The sequence below is a fragment of the Amblyraja radiata genome, chromosome 7, assembly GCF_010909765.2.
Source record: "Amblyraja radiata isolate CabotCenter1 chromosome 7, sAmbRad1.1.pri, whole genome shotgun sequence".
NCBI lineage: Eukaryota > Metazoa > Chordata > Chondrichthyes > Rajiformes > Rajidae > Amblyraja > Amblyraja radiata.
The window spans coordinates 52,416,220-52,428,411 of record NC_045962.1 but is presented as its reverse complement, the minus strand read 5'-3'; the positions used below and the strand labels follow the sequence as shown (position 1 = coordinate 52,428,411).

The 12,192-nt window shown below is 39.4% G+C and overlaps 1 protein-coding gene across 9 annotated transcripts in view; it reads left to right on the top strand.

Moving 5' to 3' along the window:
• The window catches only part of hdac4 (histone deacetylase 4), a 382,917-nt gene that overhangs the window by 339,411 nt on the left and 31,314 nt on the right, over positions 1 to 12,192 (top strand). For all 9 annotated transcript variants that reach the window (XM_033024530.1, XM_033024529.1, XM_033024526.1 and 6 more), the window contains 4 exons: positions 5,259 to 5,305; positions 7,628 to 7,735; positions 9,986 to 10,041; positions 10,302 to 10,389. In XM_033024530.1, the coding sequence (XP_032880421.1) occupies positions 5,259 to 5,305; positions 7,628 to 7,735; positions 9,986 to 10,041; positions 10,302 to 10,389 (299 nt within the window). The remainder of the gene's footprint in view (positions 1 to 5,258; positions 5,306 to 7,627; positions 7,736 to 9,985; positions 10,042 to 10,301; positions 10,390 to 12,192) is intronic.

Genomic DNA, 12,192 nt, shown 5'->3' with positions numbered 1-12,192 from the left:
AACGGTGAATGCGATCTCGTTGGCTCTCCACTCCGCTCTGGACCACTTGTACAACAAAAACTCATATGTCAGGCTGTTATTCATTGAATAAAGCTCGGCATTTAATACAATCATCCCCTCCAAGCTGGTTACCTATCTCTCAGATCTGGGTCTCTGTGCATCCCTCTGCAATTGGATCCTCGACTTCCTCATTCACAGACCACAGACTGTTCGTATTGGTGGAAATGTGTCAGCCTCGATAACAATCAGCATGGGAGCACCTCAAGACTGCGTGCTCAGCCCCCTGCTGTACTCTATACTCATGACTACGTAGCCGGTCATAGTGCGAACTTCATCATCAAATTCGCTGACAACACCACTGTTGTGGGACGTATCAGTGATGGGGATGAGTCAGAGGATAGAAGAGAGATCGACCAACTGACCAAATGGTGCCAGCACAATAACCTGGCCCTCAACACCAGCAAAACCAAGGAACTGATTGTGGACTTTGGAAGGGGTAGGATGGGGACCCACAGTCCCGTTTATATCAACGGGTCGATGGTGGAGAGGGTCAAGAGCTTCAAATTCCTGGGCGTGCATACTTCTGAAGATCTCTCCTGGTCCGAAAACACTGATGCAATTATAATGAAAGCACATTAGCGCCTCTACTTCCTGAGACGATTACGGAGAGTCGGTATGTCTAGGGTCTAGGAGGACTCTCTCTAACTTCTACAGGTGCACATAGAGAGCATGCTGACCGGTTGCATCGTGGCTTGGTTCGGCAACTTGAGCGCCCAGGAGCGGAAAAGACTACAAAAAGTAGTAAACACTGCCCAGTCCATCATCGGCTCTGACCTCCCTACCATCGAGGGGATCTGTCATAGTCGCTGCCTCAAAAAGGCTGGCAGCATCATCAAGGACCCATACCATCCTGGCCACACATTCGTCTCCCTGCTACCTTCAGGTAGAAGGTACATGAGCTTGAGGACTGCAACGTCCAGGTTCAGGAATAGCTCTTCCCCACAGCCATCAGGCTATTCAACTCAACTGAAACAAAACTCTGAACATTAATAGTCCATTATCTGTTTATTTGCACTTAATCTGTTTTATTTATTCATGTGTATAAATATTTATATAATGGTATATGGACACACTGATCTGTTCTGTATTCATGCCTACTATATTCTGTTGTGCTGAAGCAAAGCAAGAATTTCATTGTCCTATCTGGGACATATGACAATAAACTCTCTTGAATCTTGAATTTTGAATATTGGGCACAAAATATGTGGTAGACAAAAATGCTGGAGAAACTCAGCGGGTGAGGCAGCATCTAAGGAGCGAAGGAAATAGGCAACGTTTCGGGTCGGAACCTTTCTTCAGACACAAAATATGTGTTGTCCTGTCTATATGTTGGCCTCGTTCTATCACTTTGCACCCATTCTCTGTGAGCAATGTACAATTGTAAGGACCCATGCTGGTTGAGTTTATGCCTGCATCTTTGGTTAGACTTTGTCATTGTTACTAAATCAGTTGCTGTAATTCCAATCTTTTAGATGTTTTTAATGATGGAAAAGTAGTTTATTTCAAAAATGTTGCTGCTTCCAAAATTGACATTTCCCCAGGAAGGAGGAGGCACCGAGTAATCAAAGCATTTGAAGGGAAAATATTTAGGATTAAACAGGGGTCAAATTCAAGTTATTATTTATAAAATATTTAATGTGATTAGGAAGTGAGGATAAAAATAAAGATTGGTGTTATTTTATAGTTTGTTTTTATTAAATATATAGTTTATTTCCATTCTAGCTATTCCTAATATTTAAATACCTGTACTTGTATATCAATTTCACATCATGCCAGCTGAATATAGTTTGGGATTTTTGCTTCGGAGTGATTCACCGAATCAGAGTTCTCAAAAAAGTATTTTCTAAATCATATTTGTATTAGCTTGATAAAGCACTTTAAATGTCAAAAGTTGTTAATGGCAAAAAGGGGTGCATTTTATTTTCGAGATTAGCTGGTATTTAAGCTTCATTTCACTCAAGCGAAGTGTAATGTGGGAATGTGAGCATTTTAGCTTGTTCAGCATGATAGATTTCTGCTCTCATTCTTGGACTGATCAATTTTGTGTTTATTTATTGCATTTGCTTTTCTTTTGTTTCAGTAGTGTCATAATTGTGATTGTCAACTTTTTTTTAAACCATCAAGCTTCTTTTATTTTGCTTGTTTTTATTAAACTCTGAAATCGGTTTTAAAACAGCCGTCTCCTTACCTTAATTTCCTCTATCTAGTTCCTTCTCTCTGCTGATCACTATCTCCTTTTCCCCTTTGTCGTCGATGTGAATTAGAAGTAAGCCACTGTATGATTGCATTCCCCAAACATTTGCTTCCAATAAGACTCTATTTTTAGTGGGTAGAAATCACTAACAGTTGTCTGGCCTGAAAACAATGTTTGCTAGTTTAAAATAAAATGCTGCCTGCATTCACATGCACATTGTGGTGCAATGTTTGTATTCAGAAATGTGTGTCAGGATATGTTTGCAAGGAAATGAGTGGGATGGAAACCAAGGAACTGTTTTCACAAATTTGCCTATATTACTTACGGGTTGAACAGAGAAAGAGGAAAACCAAGTGGAGTCATCAATATGTTTAAAATAGAGGCAGGCTTGGAATTGGGATGCACTTTCAAATTCAGAAGTTTATTTTATTTTTGTGTTTTTTTTTTATCTCATCGGCTACCCAAAGTGCTTTTCTTAAAAGTATGGCAATGTTATATTGTTCACTCATTCCCACTGGAGACTGATGAGACAAAGCCAAGTTTCTTTTTGTTTGGATGTTCACAGTTGCTACAATTAGATGGGTTTAATCACTGAGGTCTAACCTAGATTCCACTCAATGTCACAAGGCTAAAAATCCAGTGTGGTACTTATTCTATTCCAGTACACTACAGCAGAATATATGTTGCCGAGCTACATGTTAATATTTTTTATGCTAGTTCATGAATACTATTTTATAAAGAGAATGTATTACCCCTTAAGCATTAGGTTGGTGACGCCTCTCAAGTAGTGATAGTTGAGTTGAGTAACCATAGTTTAGCAAGTAAAGTTAGTACTCCATTGAGCTCTGATCATTTTATATAGAAGACCAGAATTGTTGGATGGTTTAACTGTGTTACACATTCAACGGTGTTGCAGCCTAACGCAATAGACAGAAATGTCTACAAAGCAACCCACTGCCTGCACTTGTCAGGTATCCACCTGTTGAACCTGTTCTTCCCACACTTGGGATCTTGCTGGTTGACTAGCTTTGAGACAAAGGCCGAACCAGTTGTCAAACAGCTTGAATTTGAGTGAACTATTAAAAAACAAAGATACTATTAAATTGAAAACCTTAAGAAATACTTAAAACACAAGAAACTAATGCAAATAAAAACGTGTAAATTACCATTCGAACTTACCTGTTTCCTTTGCAACATTTCTTCTCCATTGAAATGATCAATTAACTTGCACCAGGTCTAATCTCCAATAACAGAGCACAATTGCAATTGTGACATTAATTTGCTGTGCAAAAGACTGAGACATGCATTCCTGTACAATAAAAATAGGAGTTCTGTGCATAGTTGCTATCTTTATCAATATCATTTCATAGACAACAAAAGAAACAGGAGACACAAGATGCTGAAATCTTGAGAAAAAACTAAAGTGCTGGAGGAATTCAGCAGGGCAGGCAGCATCTGTGGGGGGAAATGGACAGACATTGTTTCGGGTCGGAACCTTTCTTCAAGACTGGAATAGAGGGGAGATAGCTGATAGAAAGAGATATGGGGAAGGAGTGGAGAAAGAGCTGGCAAGTGATAGGTGGATCCAGGTAAGGAGGTATACGACTCAGATGGAGGAGTGGAGGCTGGAGATGGTCACAAAGGCTAGAAGTGATAAGGACTGCAGATGGTGGAATCTGAGAAGAAAGGAAGTGCGAGGAGTGGCATGTAGAACCAGAAGGAGGGAAGGTGGGTAGAGGAGAATAATTGTGGGAGGGACAGGAGGAGAAATAGTGCACCTGTAAGACAATAGGGATGGGTGATCATCAGATGGAGTAGGGGAAAGGAACTGGGTGATGTGGGAGAAAGTGAAGTGGAAAGAAAGCTGTGTGAGAGAGAACCTGATAGATCAGAAAGGAGTGGGGAAGGATACCAGGGACTGGAGAATTCAATGTTAATACAATTGGGATGCAGGCAACTGCTGCATGAACAGCTACTGCATGTAGTGTTTTGGGAGGCTTGTCCATTCTCATTTTTCTGAAAATTCCTGCTGAATAAAACCTATAGCTGCAAACACATCTTGCTTTGCTGATGTCTGTACCTGCCAGCTGATAAAATTTTAATTATTGTTGTTAAATATGCTTGGAAAAATGAAGTTTAGGAATTAGTGCAGTGTTAAAAAATGTACAGTCTAATGTTGCAAATTCAGGGTTCCTGGACCAGTTGTTGAAACTTTTAGAACACAGTACTGTTTTCTATTAAATCCATTATAGTTTTCATCTTCCTGCCCTACCTCCATTGGGATGCTTGCATCCTGTAATGACAGAATTTTACATTTTTTTAAATGGAGATTTAATTAATTTCAAAGAAAAATTGTTTGTTATTTCAATTTTGGCAAAATCATACTTTAATGATTCATTCTTCCGATGATTATTTGTCGTACGTTTATAGATTTCAAATATTCAGATGGTCATAACCATGGCTTTTCCCTAATTGGTAGTTAACAAGAGAGACAGGGGACCTCAGAGACCATACAGCTGCTGGCATTGCATTCTTATTTGCTTGAATTACGGGTATACATTATATAAACATGCACTGTAGTTTTTCAATAAATTAGGTTGTCCCTGTTGTGGTTTACCCAAGAAAAATACTTTGTTCCTTGTTCTTGTGTTTGAAGTCAGAATCTCCTACTTTACATAATCATCCATTATTTTCCACAGTTACTTTATTTTCGCATTTTATTGGAGTTTCCAGCTTTGCAGTTTTGTCAGCAAACAACTGAAAGAATAAAAATTGCTCAAACTATTCGTATTCAGCTATTAAACTCTGAGGAACTGTTGCCTTTTGCATTGGCCCTGGAGGCCAGTGAAGGGGTGAACACAGCATTAGCGGGGAAATACACCTTGCAGACGCTCATTTGTACTTGTAATATTCACTCTCAAGTTGTGATTCTAACTGTGTTACAAACATTATGATTTATACTGATACTGTTACCCAAATGCTGTTTTTCAATATTATTCCACAGGTTCCATCACTCCAATGTTTGTTATGCTTCCTTGTGGCGGACTTGGAGTAAGTCTTTTCTCTCTTTTATAACGTGTAAATAATGTCTTGTTTGGTCTTTCCATTTCAGCAGCAACATAAATTGTTGCTTTGACTTCTACTCAGCAGATAATTGAGAACAGATGTCCCCATAAAGAGGAATTCAAGGTTTGCTGAACTAGACATGTTGGCTAAACCACAACTGCAGTATGTGTGATATTATTCAGGGAACAGATTCAGGAAAATTGAATGATGGCTAAAAAAAAATCTATTATCTCACCTTCAAACAGGTGACAGAGCAGGTGGATGTGGATTCACTCTGTCATAGCCCTGTTTCTAACAACAAACTTTTTGGCTTCCCCATATAAAATAATTGTCTGGTGAAGTAGTATCTTTCCACAGGATGGAGGGAGGTTTGTACTTCAGAAACAAATCTTTACATGTTTATACTGGCCTCTGTGATGTTTGGCACAAGGAAAGTTAATCTCTTTTTTTGCCAATTTCTCCTCACCCATAATTTTTTGTAAGTATTGATCATAATAGGGCATAGTTCACTACCATCCTCAATAATTCACTTCATTATTCATTACACATGCATGGCAGTATTAGCTGTCATGTTGTTGAAAGCTCAGTTAACCCAATACTGAGCTAACCATCCACATGAATTGCATATCAGGAATAGGAACACTGCTTTTCTCTCTGAACCAGAGCCGCTGAAGACAGTTGTATACCATTTCCCAGGTTGAGAAAAGTTAGCATAGATATGGGAATCATACGAGTGAACCTTATGATGTATACAGTTCAGCTGCATGATGTATAAACATACTGAGACATTAGAGATGCAATATAGAGAGTCTTAACATAAATAAATCTTTCAACATTTCATTTTTATCTTTGCAGTAAACTAAATAACTTGCTCTACAAGTTGATGTGCTTAGTGAGAATAAACTACAGTGTGTATTCCCTTGTGAGCACTTACAAACATAGCTTGCTGTAATATTCTGATTGTAAATGAAATGCTGTTATTTTCTGTTAAATGTTTTTAACAATAGTGATTATTTTTTGTGCTCCCTTCTTTTATTCTGTTTGCTGGAATTAAAAAGTAATTATTTATAAATGTTTTAATTATATGAAATGTTTAACTGAATCATGCATACAAGTCTTGTATGTGTTCCATGGCAGTAGTCTATCTGGAGTCTGATTGAATATGCTCAGAAAGCACATTTATTAAAATTATGACTTTTTAATTATTCCTATAAACCATTTGATTCCTTGCCATTAATAAAAGTGAATGACATTGAGGGTCAGCCATGATCTTATTAACTGGTGGAGTGCACTCAGGGGACTGATGGCCTAGGTCTGCTCCAATTTCTCATGCAGTCTTCATACAAACACTGTTTATTTGACACATCTGGCAGTTTTGTAAGACAAGCAATTTGGGACAGCTCTTTCTTTCTGAACTGAGTTGTTTGTAAAAGAGCAGAGCATTGAGTGGTGATAGAATGCCAACTTGTCACCACAGTGTGAGCATTCCAGAGACAGTGTTCATTATTCTGTCAATCTGCTCAATAAACAAGAGAATTAAGTGAGACAAAAAAACAGCTTGAACAACATGTGTCTTCGTATGTGTGTAAATGGAAAGAGTCCAGTATGTCATTTTATGTTGATTAGTTTACTCACACAGAGATACATTGGTGGATTTACTTTATCTTTAGTATCTACATGGCGAGAGGTTTTGACTTTTGTTTCGAAAAACATTCTTTTCATTTTTTTATTTTAAGGCAAAGCAAATACAATTCAATTTACTATAATGTAGGTATTTTACCGGAGAAGATTTGATTGGAATGGAGTAAGCAACTATGAAATACCGGAGCAAGAGTAGGCTTCCCAGCTCCTCAAGCATGCTCCACAAATCTGAAGTGTAAGAAAGAACTGCAGATGCTGGTTTAAATCGAAGGTAGATGCAAAATGCTGGAGTAACTCAGCGGGACAGGCAGCATCTCTAGAGGGAAAGGATTCTCTAGAGAGAGAATTCCTTCTCTCCAGAGATGCTGCCTGGCCCGCTGAGTTACTTCAGCATTTTGCGTCTACCTACAGATCTGATCATGGCTAATCAGCTCCCCCTGCTCTTGGCTAAACACCTCCCCCTGCTCTTGTACCCTCTCGCCCTCGCCCCCCCCCCCTCCCCCCAATCTTATCCTGCACACCTCTCATCTTCCTCCCCCTGCTACCTGCATTTAAAAAGCAGATTTTTTTCAAATAGGTTTTTTAAGAAAAATAACCAGCATTTTATGTATGCTTCCCCGATTATACAGTTAGTGGAGGAATTGGTTCTTCTGTTTTGATACTCAGGTGGACAGTGACACGATTTGGAATGAGATCCATTCGTCCAGTGCTGCACGTTTAGCAGTGGGATCTGTGATTGAACTTGTTTTCAAAGTGGCAACTAAGGAATTGAAGGTGAGGTTTCATAACAATAATTGTTAAAAGGAAGGAAATTTCAATGTTGTAGATAATTTTATCATTATATATCAGAAATTAAATATAAATTATTTACAGTAGTTATATCATGTTAAGGTTGCACCAGTCTGGGTTGAGTGATATCACAATTCTCCATCTGAATCTGGAAGGTACAGTGTTAAACATCAACATGGACATATGCATGTAATCCAGACTGACACTCAAGTGCAGTAATGCAGAAGTGCTGCACTGTCAGAAGGACTACCTTTAGATGAGATGTCAGATCTAAGTCCAGTCTACTCCCTTGTGCGAGTAATATGTGACTCATGATAGTAGAGCAATGTGGTCGATACATTGGCACAGCGGTAGAGTTGTTATCTTACAATGCCAGAGACCCGGGTTCGATCCTGACTGCAGGTGCTGTCTGTACGGAGTTTGTACATTCTCCCTGTGACTCCATGGACTTTTTCTGGGTGCTCCATTTTCCTCCCACATTCCAAAGACGTGCACATTTGTAGGTAAATTGGCTTCTGTAATTTGCACCTCGTGTGTAGGATAGAACTAGGATGATTGCAGGTCGGCACGGACCCGGTGAGCCGAAGGGCCTGTTTCCACGCTGTATCTCTAAACTAAACAATGTTAATCCCTCAACTCATACCTGAATGTTAATTACAATTCTATTTCCAACCTATTGCAAGATGTAAATTAGTTGTTATGTTTCTTGAAATACAAAAATGACCACTATTTCAGGATTGACTATGGTTGTAAAAGATGCTATATCTATTCAAGTTCATCCACTTCTGAGCAGGTTCTCCAGGCATCAGAAAAATAAATTGGGATTGTCACAGACTGGTTTCGGTCCAGGTTTACACAATAAATGAATTAACATGCATTTCCGTGACATTTTTCTTGTTCGTTGGATATTCCAAATAAGATATAGTCTATTATATATCTTTGAAATTGTTATTTTAGATGGAGAATTTCAGAAACATACTGCAGAGAAGGAGTCTTAGGCCTGTGATGACCCTTTAAATAAGCAATTATGCAATATTTTTGCAGCTTCCATCAGTTTCCTATTCTATACATTTTTTTCACCATGTCTCTGTACATCTTTGCTCAATTACCTTAAATTTATTATGTTTGCTCACAGTCCCATTCCGGTGGAAATTCTTTTTCTCAACATGCCTCATTTCAAACTATTAGGAATACATTGCATTTGTCAGAATAGAAAAAGTGTTTACAAGAAATATTTACGTTGACTTTTATTTATGCTCATTTTCAAAATTAAATTTGCCTGTTCAAACTGTCATGATTTGAATTTGCACTCTGGATTTTACTCCAGGCCTTTAGATTTCTATTCCAGGTTATACACCACTGCAGAACTGCATCTGTGACTTATTTTTATTGCAGCATAAATTCATTATGCTGCAATATATTCTTATTCCGACTGTTTTACTATCAACTTTTATTTTTAAATATAAGCTCACAGATATTTATAAATGCTCTGAAGCACAATGCCAGTTCAGATTTTTATTTACATCGTCATTGATACTTTTGAATATGTGATATAACAAAAAAAAATTTTGAGAGGGTTTGGTAAATTGTTTTTATTTTGGCAGTTTTTCCTTCTTGAATAATTTAGCAATTTATCTGTAACCTGAGTGGTAACCTGAACACCACTGGCCCTCCATATATCGCCTAAAGGCATTTCGTTCTGTGCAACCGTGTGCAATAAGCAGTGGCTGACCGTTCACCAGCAGACTGCCTGGCAGCCCAGACCAACCAATCCAATGTCATCCATTCCTCCTTCATCAGTCTGAAGAAGGGTTTCGGCCCGAAACGTTGCCTATTTCCTTCGCTCCATAGATGCTGCTGCACCCGCTGAGTTTCTCCAGCTTTTTTGTGTACCTTTATCCATTCCTCATATCAGCGCTTGGCTACTTTCGGCAGAGTCACTGGATAACCATCGGAAAAGGATCTCTGATTGTTTTTCTATCCTTTAAGCTCCAAATGCCAATCATATAGCCCTTGCATTCTTCCAATTGAAGTCAGCTAATTCAGCAGTAACTAGAATCTGTAATGCAAACGTCTAATCTATGGCATCACCTTAATTACAACATCTGTTCTCAAATAAGTTATTTGATTAACAGCAGAATTGTTATGCAAATTTCAGTAAAAGTATAGAAACTGCACATGTGTCAACATAAGTCGCACTGTATATGTAGTTATATAAATCATGGTATTTTGCAGAATGGATTTGCGATTGTGAGGCCACCTGGTCACCATGCAGAGGAGAGTACACCAATGTAAGTAACTATTTCCATCCTCATAAGTAAAACATAACTCTTAGTACTTACAAAAGAGTCACCTGCTTTTCTGGAGGAGTTTGTGTGTAATTGGCAACATATGAGGTTCAGAACAAAAACTGGTGAAAATTTGTCCCTACTGTGCTTTTTCCTCTGATGATAAATGAGTGTAGGAATGCAGACGATCGGAATCATGAACAGCGCTATTAACCATTTCCCTTTTTTTTAAACATCCCCTTTCCCAATTCTTGTACCTCTAGGGGATTCTGCTACTTCAATTCTGTGGCCATCGCTACTAAGCTCCTACAACAGAGGTTGAATGTCAGCAATATCCTTATTGTGGACTGGGTGAGTGAATCACATCAAAACAAGGCTTAAAATAAGGGACATATTATTCATATTCTGCTTCCCAGTCCCCCGTGCACTGTTGGACCGGTACACTTGTTTTTAGTGTCTTACCTATAGAGTCAGGTTCTCATCCAGATAATCAACTAACATTTGGATGTTTTTTAATATATTAATCACTATTCATTGTACAAATTGATTTTTTTGTTTGAATTAGTATATATTATAATTGATAATTGAATTAAGCATGGAAAAGTTCCACCGTAATTTAACTTCTTGTTCAATATAACACGAAGGAAGGAAAGACTAAGTCAGTAAAAAGGGGCAGCAATAGAGGAGAATAAACGTGTTTGAATGTCAGGACCTATCTATACTATGTACTAGCAGCCAGTCACACTATGGTGGCTGCAGTGGGATTTGTAGTTGTGCCTTGGTTAAAGATGTTAGAACGATTACAGATGAAAGCGATGTGTGAAGCAGGGGTGGAAAGGAGTCAGTTGATAAAAGACTATCAAATTTTATTTCTGTGAACATTTATTTGATTTATTTGATTTACTTGATCTAGAGGGTTTTTTTTTAAAGAAATGGGTTAATTATTAGATACAGGTAAAATGAAATGAGTCAATTATTTTTCTGCTGCATAGTGGATGGTTTTCTAACAACACATTTAACCTATTGATGAGAGAACCTGCTTATTTTTACCCAGTGAATGAACTTAAGCTAGAGGGAAGAATGTTTATAGACAATAGGTGCATGAGTAGGCCATTTGGCCCTTCGAGCCAGCACCGCCATTCAATGTGACCATGGCTGATCATCCCCCGTTCCTGCCTTCTCCCCATATCCCCTGACTCCGCTATTTTTAAGAGCCCTATCTAGCTCTCTCTTGAAAGCATCCAGAGAACCTGCCTCCACCACCCTCTGAGGCAGAGAATTCCACAGACTCACCACTCTCTGTGAGAAAAAATGTTTCCTCGTCTCCGTTCTAAATGGCTTACTCCTTATTCTTAAACTGTGGCCCCTGGTTCTGGACACCCCCAACATCGGGAACATGTTTCCTGCCTCTAGCGTGTCCAAGCCCTTAACAATCTTATATGTTTCAATGAGAACACCTCTCATCCTTCTAAACTCCAGAGTGTACCAGCCCAGCGGCTCCATTCTCTCAGCATATGACAGTCTCACCATCCCGGGAATTAACCTTGTAAACCTACGCTGCACTCCATCAATAGCAAAAATGTCCTTCCTCAAATTAGGGGACCAAAACTGCACACAATACTCCAGGTGTGGTCTCACTAGGGCTCTGTCCAACTGCAGAAGGACCTCTTTGCTCCTATATTCGATTCCTCTTGTTATAAAGGACAACATGCCATTAGCTTTCTTCACTGCCTGCTATACCTGCATGCTTACTTTCATAGACTGATGTACAAGGACCCCCAGATCCCGTTGTACTTCCCCTTTTAGGGGGAAACCGTTTTCAGTCACTTACCTCGACGAAGATGCAACTTTTCTCCTTGTCGCATCTTCGCCCCCCTCGCAGCCTAACAACTAGTTTGGTGCGGCCTCTCCAGACCAGAGACCGGCCCAGAGCTTCAGCGGCAGGCGCGGCGCAAACTTACCATCGTGGAGCCTGGGATCCTTTGCCGAGGGTTGCCAGTGTTGGAGCTCCGACCGCAGCAGTCTTTGGAGCTTCTAGCCGCGGGCGCGGCGCGGACTTACCATCGCGGAGCCTGGGATCCCTTGCCGGGGATCGCCAGAAGAAGTGCTCCGACCGCTGACCCGTGGTCTTTAACATCGTGAAGCGACGGTCTC